The following is a 22,711-nucleotide window of genomic DNA, read 5'->3' as shown; positions in this document are numbered from 1 at the left end:
CTATTTCTTTTCGATTGCTTCTTCATGCAAAGTCCGATTTTATGGCGAGCATACGAACGCACACAACACTACTACAAAGCGCCAAAAACCGCAAATACCTTAGTATAAACGAATAAAAATGATATTTATAATAATCGAGGAAAAAAGAAAACTGTCCTTCTACGTGTTAATGTGTTATACAAAATTATATTCTTAAAATAAGTATTTAAAAGTATATCCGTATGATACGAAGCCGAATGAAAAATATGTTTAACAAACGATACTAACGATGTTTACGTTACGACGTTCAAATCAGAACTAGGAGAAAAAAAATATACAAAGTAAATTTAAAAAAAAATTTTTAATACTATAAAATAAAACAACGGAAATGATAAATAGATATAAAAATCGTTGTAATTCAAAACCCGATGAAACGAAAAAAATACGACCAAAATTGTTCCCTACTTTTACAGCATCTTTAGGTATTAGTTGCAACACAAAAAGATATACTTGTGTTCGTTATCCCATAATAAAGATATATCACATTCACAGAAAGTGTGAAAAGTGTGAATGAAAAAAAATTTATCTACCTGAATTTCAAAAAAATATATATTATATTTACTTAGGCAAAAAAAAAATATGATAATCTTCCACCGACAAACATTCTACCATTTTTGTTTCTATCTATGGCTATCGCATTTGGCATTCCATTTTTATTGCTTAAATTGGGAAAAAGGTACTTTTTATCAGCTATTCTACCCAACGACCATACCGGTGATCTTTAATATACATGGTAATAATATTATAATAAATAAATTCTAAAAAAATGTTACTCTTAAAACTGTGCATTAGTTTCATTCTCTTGGAACCTAAATTTTTGAGGGTTTCACTTCTAGTACGTGTGATCTGGAAACATTATTTTTTTTTTATACCCAAAATTTTTTTTGTCCCGTAACGTAAGTGACAACGTTTCGCTATCATAAAGAACTACTGATAGCATTATTGTACTGTATGTTAATTTTGATATTACTCTGTGACCATATATTTGTTTTTATGTCACCCTTATTTGCAGCTGCAGCTCATTTCTTATGTTTATTGGGGTTTTTGCGCTAATAACACTTTACCGACCGGCATTCTATTGATCTATTTTTTTATTTATTAAATTTGGTTAAGACAGCTAACCATGCCGGTTTTTGAGAAGATCTGCGGCTCAGTAGGGGGTGAGAAAGGCATAGAATATTCGAAACGCCACCGGTCGGTAAAATTTTAACAACTAATGTCTGCTTATTGTCTCTCAACAATGAAATATCGTCCGCGTATGTTAACAGATGCATTGCGCCGTACAGCTGCAACCATCTTTACGTTTCTGCAATTTATTGATAGCACTTGGACCCTCTTTTTTAAACCGTTATGCTTGATAAATGTTTCCTACATTAAATTGCCTATTCTTACTTTACTCTAGTTTCTTTTGGGCAAACTTGAATCAGGATAAAAAGTTTTTTTGGTATACCCTTTCGTATTACAATTCAAACATTTTATCCATTTTTTTGAATCAATCGCATTTTTCAAACCGATATACAGTTGGTATAACGATTGATCCAATTCTCTTTTTTCTACAAGATTAGCCGAATAGTATATATTTGGTCTGTATTCGATATATTTCAACAAATACCCTACTTATAATCTTCTATTACCTCTATTGCTTACGATACAATCCCTATTATTAAAATATTTGGAAGGATTCATTATCGTCATTATGGTTGTAATTTTAAGGAAACTGTTTATTTAAAAATCATTCATAAACTCATATAATTAATAATTGCATTTTTTAAAATAAAGTTAACAAATGATTCTTAGTTTATTATTTGATCATAATTGTCCTTAATATTATAATTAAGTAGATCCGTCTGTTATGATTAAATGCATGTATCGTCTGGCTTTCCGAGAACTTGAGGATATTCTCCATGTTCTTAAAAACTGGATATCTCTGTGACTTTCTGAAACGAAAAGAATTTATTGTTATTCCCAACATCTTGTGGGCTGTGGAGCGTTTTAAGTGACAAAAACGGAATAGATACTTTACTTTTTTATTGTACTGAAAGTGAAATACGAACTGATGAGTCGATTGTCTTTTATACTAATTTCTTACATTATTAAACAAAAGGTTTGTAATAAGTGAGAATAGCGTTTAATATAAAAAATCACTTTACAATTATATTTACTATTTTCGATCAAAAAATGCATTCTATGGAATATCTTCAGAGCTTCGATAAAAGGCTATGCTTAATAGAATCAAATAAGAAGAAATAAGAAGCATGGTAATTATAAACACCAAAAATATTATTGTGGAAGGCCTGTATTTTTGTGATGGTTCTGTAACAAAAAAACAAATTGAGTATGTAAAAAAGCTTTTAAATACATATATAATTGCAGGTAAATAAAAGAAGAGAACGTATTATATTGATTTGGAACATTTAGATTTGTATCAGAAAGACATTTGATTATTATGTCTGTTATGTATTGGTTGCCCACACAAATACATACACACACACACACACACACACACAAAGTTGATATCTTTTAAAATATGATGTATTAAAACAAGGTAGATAAAATATGCACCTGAAATATGTTAACACATTAAACTCCGATCATATTTTATTGTAGAATTCTGCTTATTACAATATATAAGCATGTTTTAAATGTTAAAGTATATTGTTTTTATAAATTGTTATTTTTTTCTGTCCTTATATAAATTCTTAGAATCCATAGATATTGTTCTGTACCAAATAAAACTAAAAATCTGTACGATCTGAAAGGATCATGCGGTAATTAGCGGTATTCAAAATTCGCGCGCGTCCACCTCCATCGTTTAAGATTCTAGATCGATACTTATTGTGAGCATCGATCAACTACCAGTAACTACCGAAGCGCCCCTCTAGTTACCCCCACCTCTCGCCGCGCAACTTCTAAATCCCCTAGTGCCTACGCCCTGCTGGGCTCTTAAGAATGTTAGTGCTGCCTTATACAATCTTAATACTTATTAAAATGGCTAAGTCGTGTGATAAAAATTTAAAAATACTATACTGGAACTGTCACTCTATTTCTGAAAAAGAAGAAGAAGTACGTCAATTGGTAACTGACTTAGACATTCTAATATGTGTCGAAACATGGCTCACCAAAAACATCGAATTTCCTGGATTTAAAAAATTCCAAAAAAATAGGCTACATTCAAGAGGAGGAGGTATACTAATTTTAGTACGCAATAACCTGGTATGCTATGAAATTCAAAATTTAAGAGTGCCGGACATAAGTGTTGAATTAATGGGAATATGTAATCAAAATGTTAAACCTGCCATTGATATATTTGCGTGTTATAGAGCCCCAGGTGGAATCTTATCTGAGTCACAGTGGGATACGGTTATTAACAATATAGATAATACTAAATTTAATCTCTTCGCGGGAGATTTTAATTCCCACTATAATTCTGGAATTGTCCAAAAAAATGATTCTAATGGTGAAAATTTACTAGAAAGTATTAATAAATCTAATCTTTTATTACACAATACAGATACTATAACATACATTCGCGAACCAATTAACTATACATCCAATTTAGACCTCATTTTTTCTAGTATTAATCTAGCTGATAAATTACATGTACAGGTCAAAGATGAAACTTATGGCTCCGATCACTTTCCTGTTAATATAGACGTAAATATTCAAAAATCGGTTTATAATAAAAAAAGTTTCATACTTAAATCTATGAAAACTAATTGGACCCTATTTCTAGAAGTATTGGAATTAAATTATGTAAAGTTATTTACTCTAGAGTATGAAAGCTCTAATGCAAGCTCAAAATATTCAATTCTCACTGATTTAATAGTTAATGCACTTCAAAAAAGCACTCCAGAGAAAAAACTTGTCAATAAATATACACAGAAATCCTGTTTCTTGGTGGGATCCAGAGTGTGAAAAAGCCTTAAGACTCAGAAAAGCTTCTTTTAAAAAATGGCGGTTTTCCAAAAGTATGAATGATCTTATAGATTATAAAAAGAACTGTGCTTTTGTAAGACGTTTATTCAAAACAAAACATAGAGAAAATTATAAAAAATTTGCAGAAAAATCAATATACATACTAGTCAAAGTTACGTTTGGAATTCTTGTAAAATAATGAAAAATAAATACACAAGAATAAGGCCTTGTCACACAATAGAAAACCATCAAACCGATAATAGTTTATTAGGCACAGCCTTAAATAAAATTAGTCCATCTTCGTGCCATACTGATCCTCATTTTTTACCAAATTGTAAAAGAATGAAATGCTTAGTAAATCATTTAATTTCTCAGAATTTAATATTGCCTTAGATAGTAGAAACATACATTCTAGTCCGGGTATGGATGGAATAGACTACGAATTGCTAAAAAAACTACCTGTAAAATATAAACTTATCCTATTAGACATATTCAATGAAATGTATACTACTAATAACTACCCTGTTTCTTGGACAGACGTATATGTACATTTTGTCAAAAAACCAGATGGTACAAGCATGAGACCAATAAGTCTAACTCAGTGTCTATGTAAACTTTTTGAAACATTAATAAAAAGTCGTTTGCAATGGTGGGTTGAGAAAAAAAATTCTTCCAAAAAGCCAAATCGGACTTAGAAAAGGGCAATCAACATCATATAATCTATTAAGTCTAGCCCTTCAGGTAGAAGAGTCATTTATTAACAAAAAAGACATTTTAGCTGCTTTTCTTGATGTCAGTGGAGCATTTGACAATGTTAACATTGAAATTCTATTAGTTAAACTCACACAAATAGGCTGTCCACAAGGATTGACTAAATTTATAAAATTTATTACATTCGAAAGATCAATATACACTGATAAAACAGGTAATGAAGCTAGAAAAGTTTATAAAGGAGTGCCTCAAGGTGGTGTGCTTAGTCCCCTACTATATTGTATATATGTTTCTAACGTTATTGATAGGATTCCAAAAAGTGTAAAGATATCACAATTTGCAGATGACATTGCACTTTACTACAATAGAGGTTCTTTTGAAACAAGTAAAAGACTGCTTGAAAAAGCGTTAAAACAAATGTTCGAAAATCTTTGTGAACTGGGGCTCTCTTTAAACGAGTCAAAAACCATTTTTATACATTTTAACAATCGCAACATTAAGCCTGGCGAAACTAAAATAAATATTAACAATACGATCATAAAATCTAGTAACCATGCACGATTTCTTGGAGTTTTTTTTGACTATAAATTAACATTTAAAGAACATGTAAATAAAGTATTGAACAAATGTACAAAAGCAATAAATATCATTGAATTCTTGCGAGGTACTAAATGGGGTGCAGATCCTGAAACTCTAATTATTATGTATAAAAGTTTTGTACGATCAATCATTGATTAGGCTAGAAAATTTTCTTTCTACAACTAGAAAAATTACAATATATGGCTATAAGACTAGCCTTAGGATACAGAAACAGCACCCCAACTAATATTCTTATCTCCGAATCAAAACTAACTTTTATACAAGAACGTACTATATATTTATGCAATAGTTACTTGTACAAGATTGCCTCAAATACTAGTTTAAACATATATGAAAATGTTTTTGATTTTAAAAAACAGATAGAATGTAAAGAACATTTGTTTGTAAATAATAAACGTATTTTTGTGAATTGCATAAAAAATATCAATCAAGTAGACTCTCTTATATTCAAAAGCGATTACTATACCTGTTAGAAGCATGCATATGATATAATAATAGGTGATATAAATATCGATTTCGAATTTGGTAATAAATTAAAAAGTTCTAATGATCCTAACTTGCTGGTGGACGAACTTACTAAAGATAGAAATACGTATGCAATATATACTGATGGAAGTAAATCAGAAAATTCTAACTCTGTTGGTAGCGCTTGCATCTGTCCGAAATTAAATATAAGCATTCTGACTAGCACCAACAAACATGCTTCAATATTTACTGCTGAATGCATAGCCTTATCGAATGCAATCGACATTACTTTGAATCGTCCACACTGTAACTTTTTAATTTTTACTGATTCTTTAAGCACTTTAGTTTCATTAAAAAATTGTAAAAATAGTATACATACAAACCCTTATATATACGAAATCAAAAAGAAAATCCTTGCATCAAACAAAAAGCGCAATGAAAATTGTAAAATTAAGCTTGTCTGGGTACCGTCCCATATAGGTATCAAAGGTAATAAAGAGGCTGATGCTAAAGCTAAATTAGTATCTGGAATACCCTTCTCAACTCATGTTAAAATTCCGTATACTGATTTCAAAGAACTAGCAAAAAAAAAAGCCTTACGGCCACTAATAACATAATTATTGAAGAAGGACGTACAAAAGGTTTTGAATTTTTCCAAAAGTATCATAACACTAAAGCTAAACTTTGGTTCAAAAATAAAAAATTACAACGTAAATTTATAGCTACAATTAACAGATGTAGATCTGGCCATTATAGTTTAAATGCATCGTTAATAAAAATCAACGTCATTAATGATCCGTCTTGTAATTGTGGTTACCAACAACAAACTCTTGACCACATACTTTGGCAGTGTCCTCTGTATGAGGAACAACGAAATAAGTTTAAAAAGAGGCTTCACAAAGTTAAACTAGCCCAACCTCTAGCATCTTTTGTTTTGCTCCATTCTCCTACAAGGTATATTTCTAATAGTTTCTGTAATTACCTCGAAGACTGTAATCTTAACTTGTAGGCATGCGATTATAAAGTAATGTACTTGTATATCTTCTTTTTTCAATAAACTACACAAAATAATCTCTCTTTAAAGAATAATATTGTTTATATAAAAAAAAAAAAGGTCTATCCCTGCATTTATCACCGTGTTTATATATACATTTCTCCACTAATGGTTCTAAACACCTCTGTCGATCCTTCTCGAAGTTTTTTGATTATTCTAAATACATATTAAACCTAGGACCTCTCTCTGATTTCTGTTTCGAGAATATTCGAGAGATTTCGGTTATCTTACCAAACAATAACAACAGTCAATATCATTACACATATACTTATTGGGAAGGTTATATATATTTACGACTACATTCTAAGTATAAGCTTAAATTTACTTAAAACGTAATACTTCAACAATTTCTTTCATTTATTATTATAACTCTTGAAACGAATATCCTACTTCAATTTTTAAAAAAATTCATAAAAATTCAAGTGGCAGCAAGGGGCAACAGAATTTCGTTTTATTTAGTAGATAATACTTTTATGTATAACCTCCAACACAGTTTAAAGCAGCAATGTACAGCAATCTATTACTTTTTCTCTTACAATTAAAATTTTTAATAATAATACAAAAAAACCTTCACCTATATTTCTATTTCTAACAATCTTCTATTTAACAATTAATTCTTAGAAATTTTTTTACAAATTGTACTAACCTTCAGTTGAAGATTCCATTTTGTCGTGCTTCATTTTGTTCATTTCCAGAACTTTTATACGATCGTAAAGACGCGTTTACCGTTCGCTCTGTGACTACAATAGTGTAGCGCTCGGATGAAGGCCACATTTCGACTGAGATTAAGGAGGGGATTTAGGGAAACGAAAGTTACTGTAAACGGTTTTCGTTTCTTCGGGGATCCTTTTAGCCAGCCCAATGATGAAAAAACCCCAACTAAAAACTTTTTTGTTCGAATTTAGGCCGCATAATCAGGGCATCAGCCACACAGTGCGTCGCTGAATAAAGGAAATAAAAGAAAAGCGAGCAAGTTAGTCATCGTTTAGCGGCTAAAGAGAAAAGACGTTTTATCAACTATTTTGTATTCTTATTATTTTTTACAATAAATATTGCATATCTGTGAAGAGAGGTTTTTCTTTCTATGTCAACCTTTGACAACACCGCGGAATTCCTTCATTTCTTTGATTAGATATCCGTTCGGAAGACTAACAGGAGAAGGGGAATCCCACATAAGTATTACCATATTTATATAAAAAAATTGTCGGATATATAACTAATGATTTTAATGATAATATGTTTTGCCTCATAAATATTATATTTTATTTATTTTTACAAGTTCTAGAGATATTTGTTTAGTTAAATATTACAAACATAAATAGGTTATTATACCAGCAGCTATTATACCATCGTAAATTTTTTGTATTGGCTAATGAATGCTAGATACAGCCTTTAGCTACCGTACTTGACCGCCATCCTCCAAGTTGCTTAACAGTAGTTAAGTTAGCACCTGAGTTCGCTCGTAAAGATGCTCCTGTACGGCGAAAACAGTAACCCGTGGATTTTTCTGGGCTTTCCAATTGAAGAAAAATGGCGATAATTTTTGGAATTTCGCTTATCTTGTTCTTACCCATGACTTGACGCATACATATACTTCTTTGATAGTTGATAAAAAATGTATCAGTCTCCATGTCTTTAGGTCTAAGTAATATATAATTTATGACGATATTTTAAAATTCTTTTCTTATTATAAATGATCGTAGATAATGATTTTTGTTATCTCTTATCGATACAATTAGTTGGGTACCTGTATCTTCAACATCCTTGGTCTTGACTTCACAAAATTCACTTGTCTTTAGAGCACCACATACTTCAAAAATTAAGATAACCTTTAAAATTTTCATTAAAAAAGTCTAGATTGTTACAGCTTATTCCAAAAAGTTTGAAATTTTTGAATTGAAGACATGTGTATCGGACTAATTTTGAGCCACAACAACGCGTGGCGGGACACCCTTAGTAATTATATAAATTAGAATAATCAATTTAAAGCTGTAAAAATTCTTTTTTATTGTACTTACCTTCGCCGACAAATAAATTGAATCATCAAATTTATTTTAAAAATTTGTTATTTGTGCCAATGTTAGAGCTTGTGATTTCTTGGGTTTGTAACCTTTTGCTTGATTTTTAATGAAACCTTTGAGTTTGTTGTATATATACAAATTAATGTTATGTCGCAGACTCATAATAGACTGCAACATGGACCATATACTCCATAGAGTTGAGGGTAAATGTGTTTGGGCGAGTTCATGAAAATAAATAATGAAAATATTTTCATTGAATGAATCAGCATAATTTTTTTCCTTCCACGATAAAAATTCTCTGTATCGCATCTTATAATTACGTTTTGACTTTTCTGGAAGTAAATTTCGAGTAATGAGCTGTCCTCCTTCTTCTAAATTTCTCAATATTTCTTCTTCCCCCAAATCACTATCGCTGCGGTCGTCTGAGCTCATTTTTAATGCGTATTAATTAGGCGTTTATTGATAATTATAATAATCTATTAACTCCCTATTTAATTATTTAAATTTTATTTTAAAAAATATTTTTTAATTTTAAATAATCATTTATAATTTTAAAAAAATATAGTTTTATTTTTTAATTGTTAATTCGTAATTATTTAATTTTATTTTATTTATTATTATATGAGATTGATAAATATAATTAATAAACTAAACAAAGTCGTTGCTAAGGTTTCGCTATACTCAAAAAAGCTTGGCGCATGCTCATAAAAAGTTGAAGCATGCGTAATATTTTCTTTAAAAATTTTGCAAAGAGGAATTATTAACACGTTGACTGCCACGCGTGTTTACAACAAAATCCCCGTCAGGCCACCCGTGCCACTGTAAGATGCGTGCTCTGCTACCGCATGTCTGTTTACATTTCTTTCGGTACTCTCACCCCGATATCTATTACGATCCTCATTTATCACGTTATTACTCTGCACGAGCAGTTGTAATCTTTGCCGTGTACTGAGTAGTACAACTAATATCTCTGCCCATAATTTTTCAATAGTGAAGAGAAAGATGAAAATGTCAGTGTGCAGTGATTCATATCGCAGTGAAAGGAAGACTAGTCACGCTAGTTGCTCAAATTCGGATAGCAGCGATGAGGAAGTGATCAGATTGCCCAAAAGAAGAAAAGTAAATCGTATCATATCATTAGATTCTGATACGGATACGGATAAATGCAATCTTAGTGATAATGAATATTATGAAGATACTATTGACGAGATGTTACGAGATTTGGTCGTGGAAGAAGAAAGCAACGTTGATGATACTGAGGAAGCTCCAGTTCAACAAAGTGAATGGAGTGAATTTAGTGGTCGGCAAAAATCAATTTCTTTTCAAGAAACAGGCGGTCTGAATAAGCAATTACCTGACGATATAAATCCGTATGATGTGTTTACGTTGTTCATCGATTACGAAATCATAAACTTGCTGGTATTAGAAACTAATAGATATGCACAACAAAAACTAAATGAATCGAGGCTGACTCCAGGTTCACGAATGCATAAATGGAAACCAACAAATCCTGAAGAAATAAAACAATTTTTGGGATTATTGTTGTGGATGGGACTTGTAAAAGTGAGCCCAATAGCCAATTATTGGGCAAAAAACGAATTGTACAATTTCCGGCTACCGCGTCAAATTATGTCACGAAACAGATTTGAACTATTATTGTGCAATTTTCATTTTTGTCGATAATATGTCCATTGCCCGTGATGATCGGCTTGGTAAAATACTTCCATTTTTTAACAAATTGGTAGGAAAGTATCAGGAAGCTTACACGCCTGGAGAAGACATTGTTATCGATGAAACGTTAATTCCATGGCGTGGAAGACTCATTTTCAAGCAATACATTCCAAATAAAGCGCACAAGTACGGAATCAAGTTATTCAAATTATGTTCAAGCGAAGGATACACATGGGCAATGAAAATGTATTCTGGTAAATCAGCGGAAGGTATTAGAGAAACCGGATTGGCACACAATGTGTGTCTACAACTGGCAGAGAAACTTTTCGATCAAGGAAGAACATTGTATATTGACAATTTTTATACAAGTTATGAGTTAGCTATATCATGCCTAAGACGCAAGACTCATGTAGTTGGAACACTTAGACATAACAAGAAATCTATACCAAAAGATGTTCTTAATTGCAAACTAAGAAGGGGAGAAATGGTAGCTAAAGAGGATGATAACGGGATTGTGATACTCAAATGGAGAGACACACGTGACGTGAGAATATTATCTACGAAACACGCTCCTATCATGACACAAAGCACGAAAAACATTCATGCTGCTTCTTCAAGCCAGCAGCCATCCGCAAGACTCAAACCTCTGGCCGTCCTCGAATATAATAAGGGTAAATGTGGTATAGATTATTCAGACCAAATGGTTTCCTATGCTTCGACGATGAGGAAAGGAATCAAGTGGTATAGGAAGCTTGGTGTTGAACTTCTACTGGGGACGTCAATTGTAAACGCTTTGGTCGTTTACAAAATTGCGACAAAGAAAACTGTAAATATTAGACGATTCAGAGAACTGATTGCTGCAAAGTTACTAGGACTGAGTGAAGATTTAACACTGCCTTCTGTTCGACGAAATACGCATTGCATCGCCGTTCGCAGAAATAATTTGGGGAAAAGCCTTAGACGCGCATGCAAGCGGTGTTACGCAAATAAAAGAGAAGAACTGGAACGATCAAAGGCACGAGCAAATCTCAGAAAACCCACTACTTTTTGTCCAAGCTGCCCTGGTCAACCGCAACTTTGCAGTGAATGCTTCAATATTTTGCACTGTAAATAATTTTGTTAATAAACGATTTTTAAAAAAATTCAACAGTATTATTATCTCCTGTCATATATTTATCTAAATATGTTCGGAAATCCTTTGGAAGGAGTCACCCGACGTGGCCTGATGAGAACTCTTGCTGTCACCCGAATACGGGTGACACGGCAGATTAACGTGTTAAGCGGGTCAGCAACTTAAGGTATATTTAGGATCAATCATAAACCGTACGAACGAAATTAACGAAGAACTTAAAAAAAGAATCAATTTTCGCAATTCATGTTTTTATTCGGTCAACAAATTACTCAGCTCGAGGTAACTGTGTAGGCGATTAAAAATCAGGATATACAGGACAATCATCCTGCCGGTAGTCCTTTAAAGTAGCGAAACGTAGTCACTTACGTTACAAGACGAAAATAAATTTAGGATTTTTGAGAACGAAGTTATTCGTAAAATCTTCGGTGCAAATGCGATGAAGAAACGGGCGAATAGAGAAAATTTCTTAAAGTAGAAGTACACCGGATTGTAAAACAAACCGGACATCATTAACGACATAAAATCACCCCGATTAAAATAAGCAGGTGTCACGTGAAGCGTATGGGGGAAGATCGAACGGTGAGGTAGAAAAATAGTATACTGAAAATGGTGGTATATCTAGCGTTAAAAAGCAAATAATGCTTTAAAAATAACTTTTTTTCTTCACATGGAGGTATACGTGTCGGTTCAGTGAATCTCATTATTGCAGAAATATACACATTCAAATAGAAATAAATAAACGTTTTCCTGTCCGATATTGAATGCTTTCTATGTCAGCATATAAAGAGCTCAGAAGTTTAAATTTAAAAATTTTACATTTTCTTTTAAGATTTTGGTCATAATTTCAAAATTTGGAATCATTTTATGTTGTAAAAGTTCTATTCTTTCGACTCCTGAGACACTTATATAAACGGTCAACATTTCTGAAAATATAACAAATTTAGAAGAACTAGCTTCGCTCAAAAAAAGGTATTTAGGTCAATTCCTTTAGCTTTTATATTATTTGGACCTCATTTCATAAAAAAAAAAAAAACTTTTAATTTGAAATCATTCAGATATGTACAAAATATTACTATTTAACCTACTTATTTATTCTATGAAATTGTGTTAAGCTTCTTACACGATGAGCTAGAGTATAAGTACGTTATAAGTGATGTATTACATTTAGAATAAAAACATATAGGATATTTTAAATGTTTTCTTTTTTTAGATAATTCTATTCATAAGATAACTAATAAAACTGTTATAAATTACAAAATTGATTCTTTAAAGTAATAAACTATTTTCTAATCAAATCACATCACCTACTTTCTGTTTCATTAATTTATATCTCCTGTTTCGTGGCTAGATATAAAATTACCGCTTCTCAAGATCAATCTGCAGTAAAAACGTGATTCAAAATTAATCATTTTATATTACACAACAATTATTCCTAATATGAAATAGCCATTACCAACTATCACGGTATGTGTATCAATTCCTCCTATGAACAGTCAATAATTAATATTAGTCCTTTTTTTTGAATAAAATACTCTTTTTGTCCGAAAATATAGAATACATTAAAAAAATTTTTGTTTAAATTTTTCTTCCTTTTTGAAATTTTAGTAACTGATGATATACATTTACAAAATTCAAATTACAAAGTAATTTTAATTAGAATGGAACTAAATCTTGCCTAAGGCTTCTTGGAAGCGTACTAAATTCGCTGCTAGTTATTCTTCATGATTAACTTTATGTCTTAATGATACGAGAAATCTTATAAAAATTTCTCCTCTTTCAATTAAAAAAATTCATTAGATACTTATAATATTACAAAAATAACATTAAATTTCTATTTGTTTAAATTTATTCTACCTATCAATTAGTTTTAAACAAAAATTTAAGTGTATGGACAGCATATATATTAAATGGTTAAAGCATTTTGTCTTGAAGAGTATGTTCTTTAACTGTAGAAGATATGCGTTTAAGATATTTTTTTTACTTAAAATTACAGATATAAAAATAAGTAGCTTCTTTATTTTTTTTTCATTTTTAAATTTTTTGTTATTTAATTTATATATTTTTCATATTCTTTAATATATCTTATGTTTTTTTTATTTTTTTTATTTTATATTTTTTTTATTTTTTTGTTTTTTTTTTGTTTTTTTTGTTTTTCTCTTGTTTTCTTATTTTGTTTTTTTATTCTTTTGTTTTTTTATTCTTTTGTTTTTTTTTTCTTTTTTTCTCAAATTTTCTAAATTACAATTATTTTGCCCGTGGACATTAGGTAAATTTCTATTTTTGATCAATTTAAATAACATGTAGGTTTTAATTTACTATTTTCAAGGTTAGCTTTCTTTTACAATTTTTATATAAGTCAACCGGATGTTTACTTATCAATATTTTTTAGAAGTATACGTTTCTGTGGCCAGTTAGTTGGAGTGTAGTATAACAGTCCTCTCTTCATATCTTGTAGTAAGATTTTTTATTTCGTTTATCACTCTCGTTAATATAAGGTCCTTTCGTATATCTTTATTTCATATAAAACATGATGTGTCGACTATAGTTCTTAGTATTTTTCATTGCATTGGTTAATAGCTTTGTTATATGACTCATCGTTGCCGTTCCACCATAGTGATATCCCTTTAAACTCCATAAAAGGGTTTATAATGATTTTTATAAAACTTTTAATTTATTTTCTAGGCTGAGTTTGGATGTTTAGCTAAATTGTTAAATAACAATGTCGTTTATTCTAATATCCAGAGAATCATTTATACACAGTACGAAATTCATATGATTCAGTTTTCTTTGGTTTTGCTTTTGTCTTTTATCTTTAAGCTATTTATTTTTGTTGTATGCTCTTTTAACAAGGTCATGTTTACTGACAGTTCAAAATGTATGGTTGTATAGTAGTGTTATCAAAAATCGTTAGTATTTTACTTTCATCAGTAGCTGGAATATCAGCTGTACAGAGTATGTAGGGTACGTACGGTTCTAAAGCCACACTTGCTTAAGGTACACCACTTGTAATTTCTTTAATTTCGATATAAGCATTATTGTGATTTAAATAATAACAATCCCGACTCTTAGATATGGTACAAGAAGATTGTACATTTGCATTCGTAAGCGGGTCCTCGTTGTATCTAGAAGCTCTTCATGTCAAACATTAGGAAATGGTTTTATCAATGACTACTTAGTTGTAGTAATCTTTGATTCCTATCTAGTATGTTTGGCATTACTATTATCTTCTTCTTCTTTTTTTCCAAATAGGCACAATGCCTGTTCCTCATCGCGACTCGCCAGGCGAGCCATCAGGTCTATGAGCATGTTATAGGTTTTTACGTCGGGCAGGGTACTACCCTAACCTTTTAACCTTCATCCTTTATCTGGACTTGGGACCAGCAACATAACCACTGAGCTGGCTCAATCCACCCAGTGATCAGGCAGGCGGATTGAAATGTTAACAGCACACGGTGTTCCCAAGCAGTCACCCATCCAAGTACTAACCGTGCCCAGTGCTGCTTAACCTTAGTGATCGGACGAGAACTAATGTTTTCAGCACAGCTATGGTCGTTAACAGCATTACTATTATCTAATGTTTAAATGAATTTGTCAACCATCGACTAAAAGTAATCCTGTAAGGTAATTTCTGTAGGGTAATTTTTGTTTTCTTGGTGATTCATATATAGCCGAAATTTAAAATTTGTGTTAGATTGCATACTGCAATTGTGGTTGCTTGAAAGTGTTTTTGTCTAATTTAATTATACAGAGGGTGTTAAATTTACTTTTAAATTTAAACACTGTGTCTTTCATTTGCTTTCTTTGAGGAATGTCATTTGTTCTATATATTGTAATATGGGATTTTTAAATAACTTTTTGTAGTAAAACATGATTTAAAAACGAGAACATTGTCATTGTTTAAGAATTTTTCTGTCCCTACAACTCTGTGTTGCAATCCTTCAAGAGATCTAGAACACTATTTTTGGGGTAGTCATTTTTATTTCATAGTTACCTCGTTTATGAGCTATTGTAATACAGTTGTCTGTTGAATTTGTTGTTTTAGTATTGCGTTTTGTTCCATTATCATATTTATTAGTATTACTCTAGTTTTAATGGATTGTTTAAAAAGTTTCTTGATTTCTTTAGCGTCATGTGTTTCCTTTTCATTTAATAATGTTGAATTGAAAGGCGCCTGACACCCAACTTATCGAGTCAATCAAATTTATAATTTTTCGCATAATGATTAAGAAAGAGTATGTATTATCTCTTAAGTCAGTTACTTCTGTTTCTTGTTGTATTTTTTACTGCGAATGTACTCTCTCTGCTTCGAAAAGGAAAGAAGAGATTTCTCTGGAGCTGCTCTCTGACCTCACTGGCTTTTTTAACTATATGAGTGGTTTCCGTTATAATTGTAGCATCTTACTAATTTTACCTCTACTAATATGGGGCACTTAATTGAAAAGTTATTTTAGGCATTTTAGCGCACGTAGTTCTACTGCAATAATTCTTGGTATGTCCGTATTTGTCGACATCTCATGCATTGCGGTATTTTTCGTTATGTCGTCTTAGTTATACGTTTATTTTATTGTTTATTATTTTGTTTATACTAAAAATATCCTCATTATTGCTTCTAGATTTGAATTCCACTATAAACAACAGCAATAGTTCCAATTTACTATATTCCAGCATTGTAAATTCCTCCTTGATGTTTGTATTGTTTGTATTGGCTTGTTTTCAGACATAAGTTTCCGAAGTAAAAATCCGATGACCGTTTTGCAACTTCTTTCCGTCTTCAATTGGTATCTATGATAGGCTGAATTTTTTGTTACTTAGAACTTGTTTTATTTTACGAAATATTTCAGGAGTATTTGTTAGTATTTTAACTTTATGAAGTTTTATTTGTTATAAAGTATAGTTTTCTATCCCTACTGCATAATTAACCCCAAAAGTGCACACTTAGTAAAAGTTAGGGTAAGTGCAATGTGGGTGTTTGACACCCTAACGGTTTGGAACGCGTCTCCTGAAGCCGCTATTTAATATTTAGATCTTGCAATATTTTAAAAAATAGTTTGATACATTTTTTTAAAAATAGAATAGGATTTATACTCATCTGAATTAACACTAGATAGCGACAAATAACCCATTTTTTCAAATTCAGTAACGTTTTCGATAGATCAAAAATTTGTTGGGACGTCAAACACCCCATGTACATTTTAAGGGTTAAAAGCAACTTAATAAGGGGTTCTATTATAATTAATTGTGGTTATATAAAATAAGATCTAGTTACGTTTATCTTTACCTCTTATTCCAATGAGTTAAACGAAATTAAAAGTGGTATTTTCCTGTAAGTAACGCTAGGTCTCGAAATTGTTTGCATACAAGATTATTTTTTGATTTTTATTTACTACAGAGCTTTCTTCGTAATTTTATAATCTACAAAAACCACTTGTACTCTGATTTTAGGAATCCTACAGTCATGTGTATATTTAAATTTTTATAATCGATTTAAAGAAATATATGTATCAATTTTAGTGATCATTTTTATCAGTTAGGTTACTTTCATTGAATTATTAAAAAAAAATCGGACAATCAAAACACTGGCTAGTTGTAAGTCACCATTTTACTTTAAACAATTTTTATACGAAGCTCACAAGGTACATAAATACTTATGGAAAAGTTTAAACAATGCTCGGAAAATAAAAAAGTTGAAGTCTCAATAAGTCTTCTTAATTTAACGGCTTTAATGTTCAGTCAGAGGAAAATTTGTGTAGATTTAACACACATACCTCAAAAATGACTACTAATTGATAATCGATGATTTTTAAAGAAACATTTTAAATGTTAGCCAAATTTTACAAAAAAAAAAATCTTTTTATTTACTCTGACATATTCTATTTGTTTGAAAATATCTGTTAAGACTTTTACCTTTAACCATACTGCTTATTTTAATAGTCTAATTTGAGAAATTAAAAGTCATAAATTAATTTATAAGTAATGTGTTAAACATACTAGCTACAATTAAATAATTTGTTTTAAAACCAACTTAAATGTTCTCCATAGCAATATGTTCTTTAACTTAAGGACCTTTTTCAGTTATAACAAATTTTGCGATAGACTATTATATTTTTTTATTTGTTTAGTGCATACATTTAGTAAAACTTTTTTGCAATCAAATACTATTTTTGAGGGGAAACACCACTATAGAACTTTTAAAAGATCAATTTTTTAGCTAAAAGTGTTCTTTAGATGTCTCAAAGCAATATGCACTTGGTATCAAAGCAAACAAAAATTGTAAACATTTTTTTAAAAAGTAGCGCCATTTTCACAGAATATGATTTAGGAAAAAATTCCTGCGTACTTCTATAGGTAATGGTACATAGGTAAAGAATTTCCTTGGTTTTTTGTTTTAAGTCTCATACTTGTCCAGAAATATCTTCTCATATTTTGCCAAAAAAAAATAGGATTTTGTTCATCAGTCACGAATACCGACGCCATTTCTTATCTAAAATCAATAAAAATATCTTTTTACATAGTTCTCTACATGATCAATTAATCCTCAAAAGAGAAATCCTATTCCTCATTTAGTGTTCGCAAAAAAAACTCCCCAAAAAATGCTTTTTAAGGTTCCAGAATGGTGTAACCCCTTAATAAAATTACTTACTTTCTAGAAACAGGGAAGTGTGTGCTTGTGATGGCACAGCTGAACATTGATCGCTGAACGAAGTCGGAGGTGTTGGTGGCAGATCTGCTCAGTGGGTGTTGTCACGTGGTCGCTTCAAGTAGCTTGTGTTGGATTCCCGATTGCGCGTGCTTGTTCGTGGCTTGTGATTCTCACAACCTCGGATACGCACGCCTGCACGGTTGAGTCTTCACGTCGCTCCTCGAACTACTTTCTAGAAACAGTGGATATTCTATCATTTAAAATAAATACAGTAATTTATTTATTAAAAACTATTTACCTAATCAAAAACAAATGTCTGTTTATTACTATCTGTTATTCTATAATTATTAAATGCTAAGTAAGATTATCTTATTACTAAATTTTTTACCTATTCGGTCATTCCTAAGTTTTTAAAAAATGTACACCGTTTTTCGGACAAAAAGAATAATTTCTGTAATTAAACGTAAATAATAGTTAATATTTTCTTGAAACTAAAAATTTATGCTTATAAAAATCCAGACTAGAAAAACTGCTTTATGTATACCTATTTCTATTAGGATTGTGTAAAAATGATTAATTTCTAGAAAACAGTTTTATTTTGTTATAATTATCGTTGGTAATAGATAAGTAAATAATATAATACTTATTATATAATATTATATAATGCATTAAATAAATAAAACGTAGATAATAAAACATAATATATATGTTTTGTGAAGTGGTTGACTTCGGCTATCCCCAAACCAGCCCGGGACTGTTGTGCACATTACTTCGGGCTGGCTGGCATGTCTGATTTTCCTCCCAGTTTATTGGTAAGCCTTCTAGGCATCCGTTTATTCGTTTTTGTATGAGTATATTCGTCACGTAGCGCGACACGTCATTACACTTGTCCTGGTCCTGAGTCATAAAGGACACAATGTTGTCCGGGGTCAAATCTCCTGTCCTGGTTTGTAGCGTCCGTCTGGCGTCTGTCCACCGCGGACACACGAAAAATGTGTGCTCAGCGTCGTCTTGAGTATATCCGCAGTACCTGCATGACGGGGAAGTTACTTTCCCCATACGATACAGGTACTTGCGGAGGTATCCGTGGCCAGAGAGAAACTGAGTTAAGTAAAAGTTTACTTCCCCATGGTTTCTCTCCGACCACGATCGTACGTCCGTTATGAGCCGTCTCGTCCACCTGTCTTTATCGCCTTCCATCCAGCGGGATTGCCAGTTGTTTATAGTCCCTATCCGCGCATCTGTGGCGGCCCTATCCCGCCCCAATTCTACGCATAACGCGAATATCTTTTTACGCTCCTGCGCTAAGAGGTCTATGGGGATGACGCCTGCTATCACGAACACCGCTGCCGCGGAGACAATGCGGTAAGCGCACGCAATGCGAAGTGTCCGCCGCCGCTGTACCGCCGTCATCGCCTGTCGGTATTTCTTGACCCGCATCGCGTCCCCCCATATCCCGGCCCCATAGAGGAGGATCGAGTGGGTGACCGCCATCAGAAGTATCCAAATTTTTTGTCTGGGGCCTCTTGTGTTTGCCATGAGGCGGGCGAGGGCAGTCGTCTTAATATCCGCCTTTTGTGCAGCGGCCTTGATATGCGGGCAGAAGGACAACTTTTTATCTAGGGTTACCCCTAGGTATTTAGCAGTACCTCCCGGCAGCAATCGAGTCGTATCCACCGTCATGGGAGCAGTCGTGTCTATCCGTCTTCTCGTAAGGTAGAGTAATTCTGTCTTGTTTACCGCTAACTCAAGGCCGTGTCCGTGCATCCATTCGCAGATCCGTCTGAACGCCCGGCTCAGCCGCGTCTGTGCCAGGTTAGTGTCCTTTGCAACTATTACTATCGCAATGTCGTCTGCATACCCAACAAGGGAGACCCCAGGCGGCATCGGAAGGCCGAGAACCTAGTCGTTGAGTCCGTTCCAGATGTCGGGGCCCAAAATTGAGCCCTGCGCTACGCCTGCTGTCAGATTTCTCGTCCTTACCCCCGTCTCCGTCATGTACGTAATGTAGCGGTCACGTAGGTAATCCTTCAAGACTCGGAGAAGGTAGGGCGGCAGCGGGAAGACGATTGAAAACGCCTGCACGATGTCCACCAACTCGCCGAGTTGAAGGCGTTTCGTACGTCAAGTGTTGCCAGGAGCACTACTGGCCTGTCTTTGTGGGGTTTTGTCTGTGCTCTGTCAAACGCGGCTACGACCCTTTGGATCGCGCCCATCGTTGATCGTCCTTTTCTAAATCCATATTGTAGATAATATAACATAATACTATAGATATAAATTAACGCGTACACGATTACCTGAGTCACTATTGGGTTAGCAACTAAGTTATTGAGGATTTCGTTGACAGAAGGAGTTTACACTTTCTTTTGTTTCTTTAACTTGTTCACAGTACCTAATTTATATTTTTTCTAATCATTTGGATGTCTACCTCTCATTCGGTAAAAAAATTATATGGATTAGTTACTTAGTTTTGTTTTTATTCCTATCTAAAAATGGAAGAACAAGACGTGCACTTCAGATATATTTTGTTGTATTATTTCCGAAAAGGCAAGAACGCAACGCAAACACACAAAAAGTTATGTGCAATATATGGCAATGAAGTCTTGAAGGAAAGGCAGTGTCAGAATTTGTATGCCAGATTTTGTTCTATTGATTTCTCGTTGAAAAATGCTCAACGATCTCTGGCCATCCAGTTGAAGTCGAGAAGACCCATATCAAGGCCATTATCGATTCAGATCATCATAGCAAAACACATGATATTGCAGAGAAGCTCAATGTAAAAAAAAAAGATTATGCTATCAGTCTGATGGGATTATAAAGAAATTTTACACTTAAAACTATTACCAAGAAATTAGACGAATTATTCGAACCTGTACTTTTTAAGCAAATATTTGGAATTTTCATTTTTATTTAAAATCTGCAATCACTTAGTTTTGCCAATTTAATAGTTTTGAGAGTAATAAATAAAAATTTGACAACAAAAATGATTTCTTTTAAGTTAATTCTTATAATCTGAAATATTTTCCTTGTAATTATCTTTATCGGAAATCTCTAGTTCGTCGGTTGTGTCAAATAGGTCACAGTATATTATGTATGGTATCGTTAGTTTCCAATAGTTTTTTTTTTTTTCATCGAAATTTTAATACTACTCTCATATGCTATTTAAGCCATTTATTTTGAGAGTAGCCTAACTCCGTTTTTCAGTTTTTTCCGGTTATCATGGTTACGTGTACAACTTTATGTTAAAATATTTATCAGTAAAGCATTTCAGGTTGCTTATAATCCGAGCAAATACGATAATTCTTGAAACATAGGTTTTCAGAGTTAGTTTAATAATCGAACCGTGTAGTTTGAAGGTGGCCTAACTCCATTTATACTTAAATAATCAAGATAATATATTTACTATTGATAATGTCGGAAAGTAGTGATGAAGGTAATATTAATTAATTAGTATTTACAATTTACCCTCAGTTTTTGGACAATTGCGTTAGTTGAATAACCAGTACGTTTAACCCTCTCACTACTACGGGTGACTATAGTCACCCGCTCCAAAAATGGAACCAGATGTTAAGATAAATGTTGAAATTGTATTGTTGAATTAAAAATATATCCATGGAAAAATTATGAACACAAATCATTTTGTTTCTAAAAGTAATGTCACAAAGTCGTTTTTGAGACAAAACTCTTGGTTCCGAATGCTAAAGACTGCGCGCGCCTAATGTTCCCACTTTCGGTACGGCGCTCCTTTCTAGACGAGGTACTCCGCGGCGAGGCCCACCGTAGCGAAAGGGTTAATTAATATAAAACTTAAAATTTAATATGAAATTTTAGAAATTATTTCACCTATGGGGAAGAACAGAACAAGACTATTATTTAGTTCAGATAGTGAAAAAGAAATAGTAAGTAATGATTTGAAAAAAAAACCGAAAAAGAAAACGAATTATAGAACAATATTCGTATTCAGAGGATGAAGATATGAATAACAATAGAGAAAAAATTGATGAATCACACATCCAAAAAGTTCGAAAAATTAAACGGAATTCAGGAAAAAGATATTGTACTTAAACCGGAAATGTTGTACCGGAAAAAATTTTCGAAAACAAAGATTGCCGTTATAGGAATGCATGCACAAAAAATTACGATGAAAAAGAAAGAAAGAATATTTTTGAAAAGGTATGGGGTTTTGGAAATTTTAACAAACAAAATGTATTGCTTTACGAAGCTGTAGAGCGCAAAATTGTGGAACGAAGACGTCCTACAAACAGAAAAAGGTCGCCAAGAAATTGGAGTTTTAGATATTTGTTGCATTTTACAAACGGAAAAGTTCCCGTGTGTAAAAATTCTTTTTAGATACTTCTAAAATAAGTGAAGGACGCTTAAAACGAGTATTAAACTCTGCAAATGTAGGCAATGATTTACGTGGAATGATGGTTGGATCATCAAGAAAATTATCCCAGGAAAGA

The 22,711-nt window shown here is 32.3% G+C and overlaps 1 protein-coding gene and 1 pseudogene across 4 annotated transcripts in view; both read right to left on the bottom strand.

Annotated features, from left to right (window-relative positions):
- The window catches only part of LOC149031918 (putative fatty acyl-CoA reductase CG5065), a 47,500-nt gene that overhangs the window by 10,517 nt on the left and 14,272 nt on the right, over nt 1–22,711 (bottom strand). For 2 of the 4 annotated variants that reach the window (XM_089174323.1, XM_089174324.1), the window contains one exon: nt 18,249–18,480. In XM_089174323.1, the coding sequence (XP_089030449.1) occupies nt 18,249–18,295 (47 nt within the window). In that variant the 5' untranslated portion in view covers nt 18,296–18,480. Of the gene's footprint in view, nt 1–1,750; nt 1,977–17,189; nt 18,090–18,248; nt 18,481–22,711 lie in introns of those variants that run through there. The other 2 variants (XR_016177173.1, XR_016177172.1) reach the window with 2 other exon arrangements.
- On the bottom strand, nt 15,046–15,165 carry LOC149031919 (5S ribosomal RNA; annotated as a pseudogene).

This window comes from Polistes dominula, unplaced genomic scaffold (genome assembly GCF_049000335.1).
Source record: "Polistes dominula isolate Pdom_NZ unplaced genomic scaffold, Pdom_raw_medaka contig_290, whole genome shotgun sequence".
NCBI lineage: Eukaryota > Metazoa > Arthropoda > Insecta > Hymenoptera > Vespidae > Polistes > Polistes dominula.
This window is presented reverse-complemented; position numbering and strand designations above follow the sequence as displayed.